This window comes from Neofelis nebulosa, chromosome 3 (genome assembly GCF_028018385.1).
Source record: "Neofelis nebulosa isolate mNeoNeb1 chromosome 3, mNeoNeb1.pri, whole genome shotgun sequence".
NCBI lineage: Eukaryota > Metazoa > Chordata > Mammalia > Carnivora > Felidae > Neofelis > Neofelis nebulosa.
Window position 1 is genome coordinate 45,906,442 of NC_080784.1, and position 16,979 is coordinate 45,923,420.

Here is a 16,979-nt window from a genome sequence, read left to right on the forward strand (position 1 = left end):
TACTTGTATTGATTTATTTACATATAACATATCACTAGATGGATAAAAAGAGACTAATGGTGGGTACTTGTGAGGGTGCTGAAAACCAGGAAAAAGGGAACTTTCTATTACATGAATTTTGAATATTTTGATGGTTGAATAAAGTTGAATGCATACCCGGGGCACCTGAGTGGCTCAGTTGGTTAAGCTCTGACTTTGGCTCAGGTCATGAGCTCATGGATCCAGAGTCTGAGCCCCGAGAGGGGCTCTCTGCTGTCATCGTGGAGCCTGCTTTGGATCCTCTGTCTCCCTCTCTCTCTGTCCCTTGCCCTCCCTCCCTCTCTCTTCTCAAAAATAAATAAACACAAAAAAGATTAAGTTGAAAAGCACAAAAGCAAGAAAAACAGAATAATTCCATGGACCAAAGTGGCAAAAGAAGGAGCCCTTCTGGCTGTCAGCCTCTTGGGCAGGGGGAGGCCAGACTAGGAATGAGAGCAGGAAGGGCCAGAGTAGAGGGAAGCATGCCAGGTGCTTCGGCAGTGCCCTGCTTACTCATAAAAGCCTTCACTAACAGGGCCTGGAATCTCTCTGCTCACACTCTCCTTTGGTTATTGCCCTAATCAGTCCCCAAACTCAAGCACACTCATGTGGCTTCGGAAAGCTTGTCTTTTTGGAAAATGTAAACATTATTACACACTTGTTCGGAATAAAGAAGTCACCCCCTAAAGCAATGACAGCCTTTGAAGTTGCTTGACTTCCTAGCCCCCTTCCCCCACCCTGGCCCCCAACTGATGTCCTGGAAAAAATTGCTGAATGATATGTATTTGTTTTAGAGATTACTCTTTGAGAATCTTACGACACCCCTTTGAGATAACTGGCAACACTCTGGGGTGTTGCAAAACCCAACTGGGAAGTGGACATCCTGATGATCAGCAAGAGGGCACAGCCAAGACTCAAGGCCAAGTAGGGCCTGCCCACTTGGGCAGGACTGGGGGATGGAGGGCAGAGGATAGGCTTTCCACCTCCACCTAGTGGGCATTTCCTTGGATCCAAAGGTACTTGGGGTCCAAAGGCTTGGGGTACTGCATGGGCGTGGAAGGCATTTGCTTGAGGGCCACTGACAAACCCTGCTTGTGGGTGGGCTGCTGGGTCCCTGGGAGACAAAACTGGTTCTTTCTCCTCAAGGATAATTTTAGGCCCTCACGTCCCCTCCAGTCTTTCTTACTCCCAACCCCAGGCTCAGCCTCCCAGAGGGATTGCTTAGACCATACAGAGTTCTTTTGAAATATAGAGCTGTTCAAAAGAGACATGTGAGGGTATGGCCCTGGAGGCATTTTCCATGATCATTTTTTCCCCTTTTGTCCCGTTGTTATCCCGGGTGGAAGCAAGACTGCTCCAGGATCAGGTTGTGATAGGATTTAATAAAGGTGTTATGTCGGGGCGCCTGACAGTACGGAGCGGGCTTGGGATTCACTCGATCTCCCAAAATAAATAAATAAACATAAAAAAATAAAGGTAATTTTTAATTTTTTTTAATGTTTATTTTTGAGAGAGAGAGAGAGAGAGAGCAGGGGAGGGCCAGAGAGAGAGGGAGACACAGAATCCAAAGCAGGGCTCCAGGCTCTGAGCTGTCTGCACAGAGCCCAAGGCAGGGCTCAAACTCACCAACCTTGAGATCGTGACCTGAGCCGAAGTCCCATGCTTACCCGACTGAGCCACCTGGGTGCCCCCAATTTTAAAGAAATTTTAAAAGCAGGGACCCATCTAGAAATTCTCTAGGTGGAAAGGTGTGTGGAAGCGGCAAGGGACAATGGGGAAGATGGAGAAATGGAAACTTTCAGCATCTTAGGCTGTGTGAAGCCTAATCAAAATTCAAATGAGCAGGCAAATATAAAGACTCCAGGAAAACATCAAATTTCCCTGCTAACTGAAAAGAACAGCAACAAGACAACGGAGAACTGGAGGGGCAGGGCAGGTGAATGAAATAGAAAGGAAAGGGGCCAAGTCTCATTGGCGCGAAGTCTTGGGAAAAGAGAGAAGATACTTTGACTTACAATATGTTAGAGAAGGACCCTCAAGTAGGTGCGGTGCTAGTGGGGATCATTTTGCTGGCCCTGGGAGGGTTCCCTTTTCCTCTGACAAGGTAAGGCGGTGGTGGTGATGTCTTCATGACCTTTCTGCTAGCGTCGCTGCAGGACCTTCCGGGGAAATTGGTGCAGCGTTCCAGGCAATCAGTGCCGACGGAGTGTTGCGCTGAGTGCCTGCGGTGGTCACGGCAGGAGTGGGCACATGGTGGCAGAGAAGTCCGGGTGTTGGCACTCCAGATAAGGTTACAGGAAAACTCAGACATCCATCTCATTTCCCTCCCCTCCCTCCAATTCCCTTCCTTCGCCCAGCATAGAGACTGTTGGCCGCTGCCCCTTTAAGGGCCTCCACTCCTCCCCACCCCAAGCAGTGGCACCGGGGCGGGTAGTGGGGAGGGGGGGAGGTTGAGCGTTCTCGCCCCGGTCAACTAGGGAAAATGGCCCAGGCCCGGGAAATCGCTCCCACGCCCCGCTGTCCCCGCCCCCGAGCCGGGTGAGCTGGGAGACCCCTTCTCTCTTTCCCTCCCGCCCCACGCACGCCGCGGGAATGGCTCCGTGGCCTCACGGGAACGGCTCTCTGGCTTCGTGGCCGGATGCCCCCGCCCTGACGCCCAATACTGCCAACACGAGTGGGCTGCCGGGGGTGCCGTGGGCGGTGGCATTGGCGGGGGCGCTGTTGGCGCTGGCCGTGCTGGCCACCGTGGGAGGCAACCTGCTGGTCATCGTGGCCGTCGCTCGGACGCCGAGACTCCAGACCATGACCAACGTGTTCGTGACCTCGCTGGCCACAGCAGACCTGGTGGTGGGACTCCTGGTAGTGCCGCCGGGGGCCACCCTGGCGCTGACCGGCCACTGGCCCCTGGGCGCCACTGGTTGCGAGCTGTGGACCTCAGTGGACGTGCTGTGTGTGACGGCCAGCATTGAAACCCTGTGCGCCCTGGCCGTGGACCGCTACCTGGCAGTGACGAACCCGCTGCGCTACGGCGCCCTGGTCACCAAACGGCGCGCCCGGGCAGCCGTGGTACTGGTGTGGGTCGTGTCAGCGGCGGTGTCGTTTGCGCCTATCATGAGCAAATGGTGGCGCGTGGGAGCCGACGCCGAGGCGCAGCGCTGCCACTCCAATCCGCACTGCTGCGCCTTCGCCTCCAACATACCCTACGCGCTGCTCTCCTCCTCCGTCTCCTTCTACCTTCCGCTCTTTGTGATGCTCTTCGTCTACGCGCGCGTTTTCGTCGTGGCTACGCGCCAGCTGCGCCTGCTGCGCGGAGAGCTGGGCCGCTTCCCACCAGGGGAGTCTCCGCCGGCCGCGTCTCGCTCTCTGTCCCCCGCCCCGGCGAGGCCGTGCGCTTCTCCCGCAGGGGTGCCCTCCTACGGTCGGCGGCCCGCGCGCCTTCTGCCTCTCCGGGAACACCGAGCCCTGCGCACCTTGGGTCTCATCATGGGGACCTTCTCTCTCTGCTGGTTGCCCTTCTTTGTGGCCAACGTGGTGCGCGCCCTCGGGGGCCCCTCTCTGGTTCCCAGCCCGGCTTTCCTGGCCCTTAACTGGCTAGGCTATGCCAACTCCGCCTTTAACCCGCTCATCTACTGCCGCAGCCCCGACTTTCGCAGCGCCTTTCGCCGCCTGCTGTGCCGCTGCCGGCGGGAGGAGCGCCACGCAGCAGCCTCCCGGGCTGGAGAAACCTCGGATGCCCCTGCGGCGCTGACCAGGCCCGCAGAGTCGGGTAGGTAACCGAAGCGAAGGGGTTGGCGGCTCAGGATCTGGAAGCATTCGGTGTCTCATGTGGTCATTTCTCAGAGTTTGGGGTTCGGGAGGAGAAGGTGGGGTTGGGGAGGTCTCTGCAGCGAAAGAAGGGGGACAAGGAGGACGGAACCAAAAGGGAACCCAGGACACTTTTTTCTCCAGCATCCCACCCACCTGCCCCAGGGTTGAAGCAAAGAAAGGCGGAGGATTGTTCTTCACCCCAAGACCCAGTGCGGGAAGTGTGGCCAGGAAGTGCGGCTTTACCGTGGGCCTGCCTGGTCAGCTCTAGATTTTCTAGCCCAGTTCTTTGGCCTCGCATATTTCTTGCCTGCACTTGGGCTGGCTTTGACTTGCGGAGAAGAATAGAGCACCCCCCCCCCGCCCCGCCCTTAGCCTCAGCTGTGGTTTCTTTGAAAGGTTTGATGGCTGTGGAGGTGAGACTCTACTTCGGCTATGAAGGGTAAACAGGAGTAGGGGAACCTGTGAGCCCCAGTTCTTCTCCCTGGCAGGAACAGGGCTGGAGATGGGGGTGGGTATTTTGTGGCTGGGTGGAGCCCGGATGCTTTTGTGTGATTACATACATATTCTTCCCAGGGTCCCCGATTTTCACCCCTGCTCTTTAGAGCTTCTGTTCCCACCCTGTGCCCCTCACCCCAAGATATATTATCTCCATTTTTCAGGGCTTCCTGGGGGAATTTCTTAGGTCCTGAACGACAAGAAACAACTCTGTTCATCCAGAACTTTTGGAAAGCCTCTGGCCTCTGTTTACAATGAGCCCTGTGGAGTTTCCCAGCTGGAAATCTCTGACCTCCAGAAACTGGTGACTTGGCCTTGGGGTGGGGAGGGGGGCCGACTGGGGAGGGAAAATCTTTAGCAGGTGGGTTTTCACTATCCTCTCTGCCTCTCTCTTTCTGAGAGAACTTTTCTAAGCCCTGAACTTCACCACTACCTCAGCAGCTGAAGTATCCAGCAGCCTGGAGCAGCCGAACTAGCTTTGGTGGGACACCTGTCACCTTGCTCACTTCTGTGCTGTGTGCTTAGGGCAGAGACAGCACTCCTCCTTCCATCCCTCCTGACGGACCACTCAGTGCTCCCCACGCTCGCTGCTTGCTCTGTGGCCTAAGCTGGGAGCAGGAAGCTAGCAAAGGTGCAGCTTTGGGGTTTTGTCCCTGACACATCGCTACGGATCTCTAAGCACCGGCCTCCCCCACTTTGGACACAGGACAGCTCTGATCTACCTCACAGCAGTGCCGGAAGGACTTCTTCAGGGTTTTTTTTTGGAGGGGGGTGGGGGGGTGGCCCCGGGATTCATAGGAGGCTGAACCATTAGAACAGATCCCTTCTTTTCCTTTTAGCATCAAATGAATAAATATTACTGAATGCGATTCCTCCATTGCCTTCTTTTCTCCATCCCGCACCACCCCCATAATCCACTTACACCCTTCTTAGAGCTGGCTTTTGACAGATGCAGTAAATTAGGACTAGTCCTTGCCCCTTTCTTCCTAATCCTCATGAAACAAAAAATGAGAAGTCTGTTTGGGTAAAGGGGAGTGAGTTTAAGCCTTTGACACTCCTGTATCTCCACCTTTCCAAAATTCATGGAACCCAGTTGCAAGTGGTAGCAAAGCCATGCTACCCAAAGACTTGAGTGTAGTGCTCATAGGAGGACAGAGTTTGCTGTGCTCAGGATCAGGGTCTATGGGCATATGTCAGCTCCCACTATAAGCCAGCAGTGAATTCCTAAGATCCCATTGCCCGCGGGAACCAGTTTTGTCTAGTGTTGTACATGTATGTGTGTCTGGAGGCCCAGAGTGTTGTCTGTGTTGGGCAAATGTCTTTGGTTACAAATGTATTCTGATGCTTCCTTTCCATAACCTCTACCTTTCCTGGGCTGCAGAAATCAATGTTATCCTCTTGAAGAAAAACTGGAGTCCCAAGTTTGAGCCAGTTGATAAAATTTTTTCCTTATTTCAATTCTTATGAACCTTATCAGCAGTTCCCTATGGAAAGGAAATTTCTGTGGCAACCACTGAATCATTTTGTGAGTTCTTACTTAAACTCCGTAAGCAGAGACCATTGCCCAGGCTGAGGTACAGGATGACCAGGAAATCATCAAATATTTAATGTGCTGTGCGACAGCGGTGTGCGGTGCACAAGGTGGGCTTGGGGGCCCCGGAGTTATGAAATTTTGATCTGTCCTGAGGATAAGCCCAGTGGATTTCCACATATGGGTGTTCCCTGTGAATTTGACCTGGGCTATGCGGCTCCCTTTTCCCCAGGAGCCCATGTTTTATTTCTCAGGATGTTTGCATACCAAAGATGACTTTCTCCTTTTGAATCCAGAGCAGTGTGAGATCTCTGGGGTCCGAGGTGTGTGGGAGGTTTCTTGGCAAGGACTCAACTTTTGAATGCTTAGTGGAGAAAGAAGTCTTGCTTTGGCCTGGGATAAGTAAGAGGGCCTCCTCTCTCCATCTCTGGATATTTTTGCAACATCACTGAGGAAAGTTGTCCAGTCATTCCTGGGCAAGGAAGAAGGATGATTTTTGGGAGGGGGGTAGAGAGTGGGGCTCTGGCTTGGAGAAATGTCCTTGAACATTATCCAAGAGCTCATACTGAGTGAGTCTTGCTCGACACACACCCATGTGCCAGCTGTCAGGCTCCTTTAGAGTGTTTAGACTTGCACTGGGCTGTGGACTCCGTCTGCAAATTGTCACCAGTGCATCTGACAGATGGAGAGTCAGCCATTCTGGTCGTCTCTCCGGCAACTTGTGGCCAGGTGTCAGGCTGGGGGAGATTTACATCTTGGATGCTGAGCAGGCTGCTTTTGCTAACGGGGCCTGAGCAAACAACCATCCTCCGAAGCTAGAGAGGTGAAGACTTACAGACCGATGAGACCGAGCGAGCCTGTGGACCCCTGGCCTTCCTAGAACCTGTTAGCAGGAGCTGGGCATGCACAGAGATGACAGTGCGAAGGGGGCGGAACTTGGCAGAGAGCGGATGAGGAGTGACTGGCTAGTCCAGAGGTGACTTGACCTTCTACTTCAGGTGGAGCCTCGAAGGAGCAGGCAGAATCAGGGTAAGGAGGAGGTGGAGAGCAGGCTTTCCTGGGAGGCTCCCCATGGTAGATTCTTCTGGGGAACAATGGTCAGCACAGGCTGTGGTTGTCACGGGCAGTCACGGGGCTATCAATCCCCACCAGCTCCATTCCTCAAGCTCTTACAAACTGGGAGCAGCCTTGCTCCTTTCATTCTGGGGGCATAGGTGAAGGCCATGGAAATCGTGCTCCTTTGTGTTTTGATCCTAAAACCCAATCATCTGGGCTCCCTCTCATGCTTCCTGGCTGCGTGCATATATTTGTGTTTGCATGTCTCTCCAGAGGAGCGGGAACCTGCAATGGGGAGCACAGCTAACGCCCTCCCCGATGCTGTGCAAAAAAGCCCTGGATGTGGTCCACTACGGGACAATGGGTTGAGGCAACTCAGTTAAATTAGCAGGAACTCCAGGAGGCCATCTAATCTTTCCTAGCTCGTCCTATTATGATACGAAGGAAAAGCAAAACGCTTTCCTCCGTTTCCTCATCTATAAAGTAAATGGAGACAGGTTTACTTTCTCTCCTCTCTAGGGCTAGCTCTCCTAAAGCTCTGTGCTGGCAGAGGTCGAGCATCGCAGCTTCAGACTTTCCTCCACCCAAGGCGTAAACGGTGCTGGGCGCCACCTGATGGCGATGGCAGGTCCAACAGGTGTGGGCTTCGCAGGGTGGGTCTGTTGGGACCTGCGGCAGGAGGGCAGTGTTCAGAAGGCCACAGACTATCAGGGCTGGAAGAGACCTTGCGAATGATTTAGTCCAAACCTTTGATAAAGCGGGTGAAGAAACTGACTTCTAGAGAGGTGAACTGTGAGTAGCCAAGATCACTTTAGTCAGAGAAAGGCAACACTGGTAGTGTAATGAGCACCAAACTTGGAGCTGGAGAAGCAAGAAAGGGAGGAGGAAGGAAATGGTCATTTACTGAGTGAGCATCAGTCAATAAGCCAACGCTGTAAGAGGCGATCTGCAAATGGTAGGTGAAGTGATACCAAATAAACAGTAGAGACTTATAGAAACCAAATATCTTCTTTTCTTCTTCTTTTTTTAAAGTTATTTATTTATTTTGAAGTGTGTGTGTGGAGGGGGTGTGGGGACTGAGAGAGAGGGAGAGAATCCCAAGCAGACTCCGCACTGTCAGCACAGAGCCTGGCATGGGGCTCGAACTCACGGACCATGAGATCATGACCTGCACTGAAATCAAGAGTTGGATGCCTAACCGACTGAGTCACCCAGGTGCCCCGAAATCAGATAGGTTCTAACCCAGCCTACGAGACTCTAAATTTCATTTTCCTCCCCTCCACACACACTGATAATCAGTTATGTGACACCGAGCAGGTTACTTGTATCTCTGACATTTTGTTTGCCTGTGAGTCGAATGGAATTCTATTATTGTTCTACTCAGCCCACGCAGACTGGTTTTGAAGACCAACTAAGAGGTGACATATAAAGCAGGAAACCGAAGGAAAACCTTTGGAAACCGAAGGACTCCTCCAGTGTAAGTGGAGTCATTGGAGTAGGCAGTGAGGACTAGTCCCAGGCCTCCGGGGTTTTGATTTGCGGATGGTCCTGCCTCCGTAGACAGCCTAGATCTTGGACTTGTCTTTGGCCAGGGTGGCCACGTCCCACCTCATCTTTCTTCTGCAGGTTCATCCGTGCCTCAGATTGATGCCCCTGGTTTCAAATCCATGTCACATGCACATCTCCCCCTCTGGCTCCTTTTTCACACTTAGACTCTCATCTGGCCTGTGTCTGACGTTTCGGTCCTAGTTTGGCTCACCCTTCCATTTCCCACACAGCATTTGTAATGAGCTAACTTTTTTTCTTTAATTTTAGAAAAAGAGGAGGGAAGAGGGGGCAGATGGAGAGAGAGAGAGAGAGAGAGAGAGAGAGAGAGAGAGAGAGGATCCTGAGCAGGCTCACACTCAGCACGGAGCCCAATGAGGGGCTTGATGCCACAACCCTGAGATCATGACCTGAGCCAAAATCAAGGGCTGGATGTTCAACTGATGGAGTCACTCAGGCACCCCAGTGATGAGCTAAATTTTAAGGAGGGACAGAAGTTTAGAACACAGAGCACTTCTGGATGTCAGGGCTTTATGGTACATTATAGCAAAGGTTCATTAGAACAAGGCCACGAGAAACCAGAAAGGGAGACAGTCAATTAGTTTGCTAGGGCTGGCATAACAAATTACTTTCCTCATAGTTCTGGAGGCTAGAAGGAAAAAATCAAGGTATTGGCAGGATCATGCTCTCTCTGAAAGCTCTAGGAGAGGAATCCTTGGCTGCCTCTTACACGTTCTCCTGGTTGCTGGCAATCTTTGGCATCACAAGGCTTGTAGCTGTGTGATTACAACTCTGGGGGCGCCTGGGTGGCTCAGTTGGTTAAGCGTCCGACTTCAGCTCAGGTCACAATCTCATGGTTCATGAGTTCGAGCTCCATGTCAGGCTCTGCGTTGACAGCATGAAGCCTGGAGCTTGCTTCCGATTCTGTGTCTCCCTCTCTCTGCCCTTCCCCCGCTCGTGCTCTGTCTCTCTCTCTCTTTCAAAAATAAATATTAAAAAAAAACCCAAAAGCTCTGCTTGTCTTCACATGGCCTCTGCCTGTGTGTCTATGTCCACATTTATAACAATACCAGTCATTGCATTAGGGCCCAACTTAATTCAGTATGAGCTCATTTTAACTTGATTACATCTGCAAAGACCCTATTTCTAAATAGGGTCACACTCACAGGTTCTGGGGGATAGGACTTCAGCGATTCTTTAAGGGGGACACAGTTCAACCCACAACAGAGGGTATGGGAAGGAGGAATACTATACTCCTAACTTTTTTGTACTCATCTTATTCCTGCTGGTTTTTTTTTCATTTTTTAAAGTATATTTATTTATTTTTTAGACAGAAAGCACACACAGGGGAGGGGCAGAGAGAAAAGAAGAGAAAGAATCCCAAGGAGGCTCCACACCGTCAGCACAGAGCCCGATGTGGGACTGTAGCCGAAGTCAGACACTTAACTTACTGAGCCACCCAGGCACCCCATTCTTACGTTTTTTTAGTTTGTTTACTTTGAGAGACAGAGAAAGAAAAAGAGAGAGTGAGGGAGGGGCAGAGAGAAAGAGAGAGAGAGAAGCCCAAGCAGGTTCCGCACTGTCAGCACAGATAAGCCCTGAGATCATGACCTGAGCTGAAATCAAGAGTCGGACGCTTAACTGACTGAGCCACCCAGGAGCCCCATTATCCCTGCTGTTTTAAACCCACATTTTCAAGGTTCTTCTTCATCCTGTTATCAGTTTGAAGGGTGGTAGGCGTTTGATCTACTTATGGATTTCCATTTCGGGGACTTTCCTCTCTTCTCCACTGGCCCCAGATTTGGGAGGCCACTGAACAAGTCAGACCTTGTGTTGTCTCCTGTGGACAGAAGTTGCTCTCCCCTCTCCAGTTTCTTTTATTCCTTAGGTTTTAGGAAGAAACTGGAGTCTTAGCTTAAGTGGTAGAACCCTTAGCTGGGCACCGGGTCTTGCTGAAGATACTCGCTTGCAGCTAGTAGCTAGGTCTGACTATGTGACTAAGGTCTAGCCGGTTTAGGTGTGCAGCTTTCAGGTCTGCCATTAAAGGAAAAGGACACATCCTTCACATCCAACTTCTACCTTTTCCACTGGCTGGAATGCAGGTGTGACGGTAGGAACTGAAGCAGCCACCTTAGGTCATGAGATGGCAACTATGTGTTGCAAATGGCAGAAGAACATGGGTGTCAATAATGTGGAGTCACCATTTCCACCATGGACTGCCTATGTTTAAGACCCTTAAGTGAAGGAGAAATAAACTCCGATCTTGTTTAAGCCACAGTTATTTTAGCCTCCCCACATTTTAAACAGTAGCTGAATCAAACAAATTCATCAATGAAGAGATAACAAAAGAGGGTAGAAATGAATGGGCATCTGCTGACATTCCGTGATGAATGTAGCTTGGGTTGTAGAGCTGCCCTGCTTTGCTACCTCTTAGGGCACCTCTGATCTCTGGGAACTGACATCTCTATCGAGTCTGAGTTTGTGTTGCACCTGAGACCATCAAGTCCATTTTTTGACGTTGATTCGCATGGGGACAATGATCAGTGAGTGTATTAGTTTCCCAAGTCTGCTGCAACAATTTGACCTTGATGACCTCAATGGCTTAAAACAACAGAAATTTATTCTCTCATAATTCTGGAGGTCAGAAGTCTGAAAGTAAGGTGTCAATAGGACTGGCTCCTTCTGGTGGTTCTGAGGAGGAATCCATCCCATGCCTCTTTCCCAGCTTCTGGTGGCCCTGGCAATTTTCAGCATTCCTTGGTTTGTAGACAAAAATCACTCCGATCTCTACCTCTGTTCTCACTTTCTCCCTGTGTCTGTAAGGGTCTCTTTTCTGTCTCCTATAGGAACACATGTCATTGGATTTGGAGCCTATCCTAATCCAGGATGATCTCATGTCAAGATCCTTACCTTAATTATATCTGTAAAGACGCTTAATCCAAATAAGGTCATATTCAGAGATTCCAAGTTGACATATATTTGGGGACTACTATTCAGCCCACTACAGTGAGAGACACATAAATCTTTTAACTCAGAGTTCCGGTCTCAAAGATTATAATCCACCCATTTACCCTTCAGGAAAGGGCTGTTCTCTCCAGAAGCTCTTGGACTCTGTGGTAGGCACAATTCTGAGAAACCCCAAGGACCCATGTCCTTGTATTATTCCCTCCCCTTGAATGTGGGTGGGACCTGTAATTTGCTTCTTTTTAAAAAAAAATTTAAAAGTGTTTATTTCTGAGACAGAGAGAGACAGCATGAGCAGGGAAGGGCAGAGAGAGGGGAAGACACAGAATTGGAAGCAGGTTCCAAGCTGAGTTGTCATCACAGAGCCCGGCTCTGTGGGGCTCAAACTCACGAACCACAAGATCATGACGTGAGCCGAAGTTGGACGCTTAACCAATCGAGTCACACAGGCACCCCTGTAATTTGCTTCTAATGAATAGAATATGGCAAAGGTGATGGGATATCACTCCTGTGATTATGTTATATTATGTAGCAGAGGTGAAAGAATTTCAAAGATGAGATTAAGATCTCTACTCAATTGATTTAAGTTAATAAAAAGGTAGATTATCCTGGGTGGGCCTGACCTAACCAGGTGAGAGACCTTTAAAAGAAAGTCAGGGGTCAGAGCTGGAAGAAGTCAGAAAGATACTCTTGCTGGCCTCAAGGATGCTAGCCACTATGAGTTCCACAACTGCGAGGAAGTGGATCCTGCCAACAATCATGTGAGTTGGAAGAAGACCCTGAGCCCCAGATGAGACTGTAGCCCTGGCTGATATTGTCACTGCAGCCCGGTGAGACCCTGAGCAGAAGACCCAGCTCCCTCATGGCCAGACTCCTGACACATGGAAGTTGTGAGTTAATAAATGTGTGTTGTTCTAAGCTGTGATGTTTGTAGTCATTTGCTACACAACAACAGAAAACAAATGTAGATTCACTGCACAATTCTGCCCAAGGCTGCTCTTTTTAACTGTACTTCTCTGGTGGTGGTTTTCTGTTTTTGTTATTTTTGTTTGTTTGTTTTGTTTTGTTTTTAAGTTTATGTTTCTTAAGCTGTCTCTACACCCAACATGGGGCTCAAACTCACAGCCCTGAGATCAAGAGTCGTATGTTCCACTGACAGCCACCCAGGTGCCCCTCTCTGGTGGTGTTTTTAAAGGTTTCCCATCAGAAACCAAAGACAATGGACCACAAGCTCAGGAAGATCCCATGATCTGCCATGGTTTACTATTCTTCCAAAGGACCATCGGAGACTCTTGCTTGGGTGTCCGAGGAATAGGGTCTTTCAGTCTTTGTTTTTCACGAAGACCTGAGAGAATGACCAGTCAGTCTCTGATTCCTTGGCCCCCCCACACTTTTTAAGAAAATTAGGAGCTAAAGGTCTAAAAGCCATTTAAGTACAGGTTTTACTTCTGAGCTGCTAGTGAGGAGACCCCTTTATACCACGAACACACAGCAAACACAGTTCCCAAAATCTCTTTAACAAAACACAAGATGAACTATTGTTGCTTCCGCTGTTAGTATTCCCAGAAGGGACAAGGGATGGGTCACTTCTTCCCAGGGAAGAGAGAAATGGGGACAGGAGAGCTTTGCATCAGCTCAGAGCCACCCACAGTGTCTCTGGTTTCTCTCTAGTCACTGGATCATGTGAGTGAGCCCTTCCTCCCAGGCTTCCCCCTGGGCCCAAGTCTAAGCCTAACTGATGTTGGAACATTCTCCCAGGACCACAGGGAGAGAGACTGGGGAACTAAGGGAAGCATAGGCAGCTGCTGTTCCAATGGAGAAATTCCTACCATTTTTGGGGAAGGAGAAACATATGGGGCTGATGGCGAACTTTACTGCTCCAGCAACCTCAAGTTCCAGAGCCTAGCTGAGTGATGGCTTCCTCCCATTTTCTGAGGGTAGAATTGGTCTTAAGAGCAAACTGTTTTTATCCCTACCCACGTCCCCTTGGTCTGGTTGGTAGGTACCTTGGTAGGGTTGCTGGCGAGCTGTGATTGACCTGGGTGGTCTGGTATTGGACTTCTGACTTCACGGAATGAAAAAAAAATTAAACTTTGCCTTTGCTGTCCTTTAACATTTCTTGCAAGTTGTAATGAAAAATATGTTTCTTTAAAAAACAATAAGGAGGCAGAGGGGTGCCTGGGTGGCTCAGTCGGTTAAGAGTCTGACCTTGACTCAGGTCATGATCTCACCATTCATGAGTTCAAGCCCCACGTAGGGCTCTGAGCTGACAGCTCAGAGCCTGGAGCCTGCATCAGATTCTGTGTCTCCCTTTCTCTCTGCCCCCACCCCACTCATGCTCTGTCTCTGTCTCTGTCTCAAAAATAAATAAACATTAAAAAAATTAAAAAGCAGTAAGGAGGTAGAGAAGTTGTACCAAAATAAGTGGAAATTATTAGTGACACATAAGATATTGTTTATGTTAAGCAAGTATTTTTCAGAACTGCCCCTGCTCACCAACATCTCTCTCTTGCTTGGTTTGGTGCCTGGTATTTTTGTGTAGGACATCTGACAAGTCTACCCATTAGCGAATGCCATAGCTGAGGCCCTCATCACTTCTTAACCAAATTAACTAAAATAGTCTCCACTTGGCCTGCTGAGTTCTGGATACCCTCCAATTCATCCTCCACAAGCCCCCAGAGAGATTTTTATAAAATATAAATCTGACAATGTCATTCCGTTCTTAAAATCATTCAATGGCTTTCATTTTTTTTATTTTTTATTTTTTAATATGAAATTTATTGTCAAATTGGTTTCCATACAACACCCAGTGCTCATCCCAACAGGTGCCCTCCTCAATGCCCATCACCCACTTTCTCCTCTCTCCCACCCCCCATCAACCCTCAGTTTATTCTCAGTTTTTAAGAGTCTCTTATGGTTTGCCTCCCTCCCTCTCTAACTTTTTTCCCCTTCCCCTCCCCCATGGTCTTCTGTTAAGTTTCTCAAGATCCACATAAGAGTGAAAACATATGGTATCTGTCTTTCTCTGTATGACTTATTTCTCTTAGTATAACACTCTCCAGTTCCATCCCATTCAATGGCTTTTAAAAAGTGTTTCTTTATTTATTTTGAAAGAGAGAGAACTCGCACACGCAAGTGGGAAAGGGGAAGGGAGAGAGGGGGAGAGAGAGAATCCCAAGCAGTCTCCACACTGTCAGTGCAGAGCCTGACATGGGGCTCGATCTCAAACTGTGAGACCATGACCTGGGCCCAAATCAAGAGTTGGACGCTCAACTGACTGAGCTACCCGGGTGCCCCCATTCAATGACTTTCTGAAGCATTTGGGGGTAAGTTTCAGAACCCTCAACAGAGAGATGTGGCATTAGATGGATAGTGCCTATCTTCCTAATCTGATTTCTCACCACTCTCCTCCCCCATACACTTTTATTCCAACCACACTTACATTTACTAAAGAACTCATGTTCTTTGTCTTTGTATCTTCACACAGACTGTACACTCTGTCATCCATTTAAACACAGATTGTTCACTGTGTTCATCAACTCGTGCATCTCAGCCATGAATTTTTATTGAGTGAACAGGCTTTAGGTATGTTACAAAATAAAACTCACACAATTTGCCAAGGGCTTGAATGTAGGGTATAAGAGAAAAAGAGAAGTCAGGGATGAGACCAAGATTTTTGGCTTGACCACCTGGCACAATGACTTGCCACGTACCACAGTGGGGGGCGAGGGAGGTGCGATATGAAGCTATGTGTAAGTTTTTGGACACAGTAAATTTGAAAAGTCTATTAATTATTGGAATATCAATAGGCATTTGGATTTCCAACTCTGTAGGTTAGGAGAAAAGTAACTAGATATATAAATTTGACAGCTGGGTATTTAAGCTCACAGGAGTGGATAAGCTTACCTGCATGGTGACTGTAGACAGAGAAGAGAAGAATTCAGAGTGCATCAAATCAACACAGGGGACACTTTAAACTTACCTGATGTCATATGTCAGTTACATCTCGGTAAAGCTGGAAAAAAAATAAAAACAACTCCAGGCATTAAAAAAAAAAAAAAAAAAAAAGGAACTCGGAGGACTGAGCCCTGGAGCATTCTAACATATAGAGGTCAGAAAGAGAAGGAACCAGGGGTGCCTGTGTGATTCAGTCGGTTAAGTGGCCAAATTTGGCTCAGGTCATGATCTCTCGGTCCATGAGTTCGAGCCCCGCGTTGGGCTCTGTGCTGACAGCTCAGAGCCTGGAGCCTGTTTCAGATTCTGTGTCTCCCTCTCTCTGACCCTCCCCGTTCATGCTCTGTCTCTCTCTGTCTCAAACAATAAATAAACGTTAAAAAAAAAATTAAAAAAAAGAAACAGACTTAAAAAAAAAAAAAGAAATCGAAGGAACCAGCAACGCCAACTGAGAAGCTGCAGCAGGAGGGTTAAAGGAGAGGCAAAAGCAAGTGGCATTCTGTTTCCCAGAATTCATATTAGATTCTGGGGGTAGAGTTGTCCAAAGAGGAAAAATTTGCCAAGATATGAGAGGCAGAAGTGAAGTAGCACCCATTAATACCTGAAGGGCTTCAGAGTGAGCTGCAGAAAGCAGAGGTGCTGGTGGGTCCTGGTTTGCCTTCAGACTCTCCTCCATGCCATGTCCAGCTCTGCTTCCAGCCTGTTGACTCTGACAACTGTTGGCTGCAGACTCAGAGATGTAGGGAGCTGCACAGAAGCCGTATGTTCCCATAGACCTCTCCACGCATTTTCCCTTCTTAGTCCCAATTCTATAGCTGGAGGTGCCTGGCTTCTGGATTTCCCTCTACACTCTGATTTGCCCACCTGCAGGTGTGTCAGACAGCCTGATTACTGATTTTTCTTTAATTCTCCAACTCCCTTCCATGGCCCTTTCTTTCCCTGGGTCCTCTTCCAATTGTGTGAGCTCTAATTCCTACAATACCCACACCACTCACCGTAGTTCTGCTTTAGATGAGCTCTGACACATGGGGTAACAGCTGGAGAAGGAAGGGGAGTTCAACGGAGTGCTGCCTGATTTTTAAGGTGGGAGTTTTGATGCCTGTTTGTATGTTCAAGAGAATGTTCTAGTGGAGGGGGCTGGTTATAGAGGAGAGGAAGGACAGCTGCAGGACAGTGTAGCCAGGACCTGGGGCACAAAGGCGAAGGGTGGACCAGGATGGGGCACAGAAGAGGTGGGCCCTAGCACTGCACTAAAAGATGGAGTAGGTGGGTACTTAGGCAAATAGATTGGCAGCTGTAATGGGAGTATGTGAAACTCTCTTCCCAGAGCTTTTCTGTCTCTGTGAAATAAGTTGAGACTCTGTGAAATAGTTGAGACTACTGGGAGGAAGTGTGGAGTATTGGAGTTGAGAGGGAAAAAGGTGATATAATTGTGAAAATTTGTCATTTTTTGCTGCCCAGACTGTGTACTTCTTGGCAAACTCTCCATTTTCTAAGTCTCCAAGGAAGGCAGAGCTGGCCTCCCACATTTGAAGCCATAACGACCAGGCTAACTGCTCCACCCCCTTAGCTGGGGGAAGGGGGGTGGGGGGAGGAGGGGGAGGGGAGG

At 49.1% G+C, this 16,979-nt stretch overlaps 1 protein-coding gene and 1 long non-coding RNA gene across 3 annotated transcripts in view; one reads left to right on the forward strand and one right to left on the reverse strand.

The window, feature by feature from the left end:
• LOC131506742 (uncharacterized) lies at positions 1-3,105 on the reverse strand. Its single transcript, XR_009259117.1, has 2 exons — positions 3,019-3,105; positions 1-2,297 (listed from the first exon to the last, which is right to left on the reverse strand). It is a non-coding gene; the product is annotated as an uncharacterized LOC131506742 (long non-coding RNA).
• The window catches only part of ADRB3 (adrenoceptor beta 3), a 23,502-nt gene continuing 8,935 nt past the window's right edge, over positions 2,413-16,979 (forward strand). Inside the window, exons 1-3 of one of the 2 annotated variants that reach the window (XM_058720694.1) lie at positions 2,413-3,784; positions 4,485-4,624; positions 4,723-5,364. In XM_058720694.1, coding sequence (XP_058576677.1) covers positions 2,611-3,784; positions 4,485-4,507 — 1,197 coding nt within the window. In that variant the 5' untranslated portion in view covers positions 2,413-2,610 and the 3' untranslated portion in view covers positions 4,508-4,624; positions 4,723-5,364. Of the gene's footprint in view, positions 3,785-4,484; positions 4,625-4,722; positions 5,365-16,979 lie in introns of those variants that run through there. The other variant, XM_058720695.1, reaches the window with a different exon arrangement.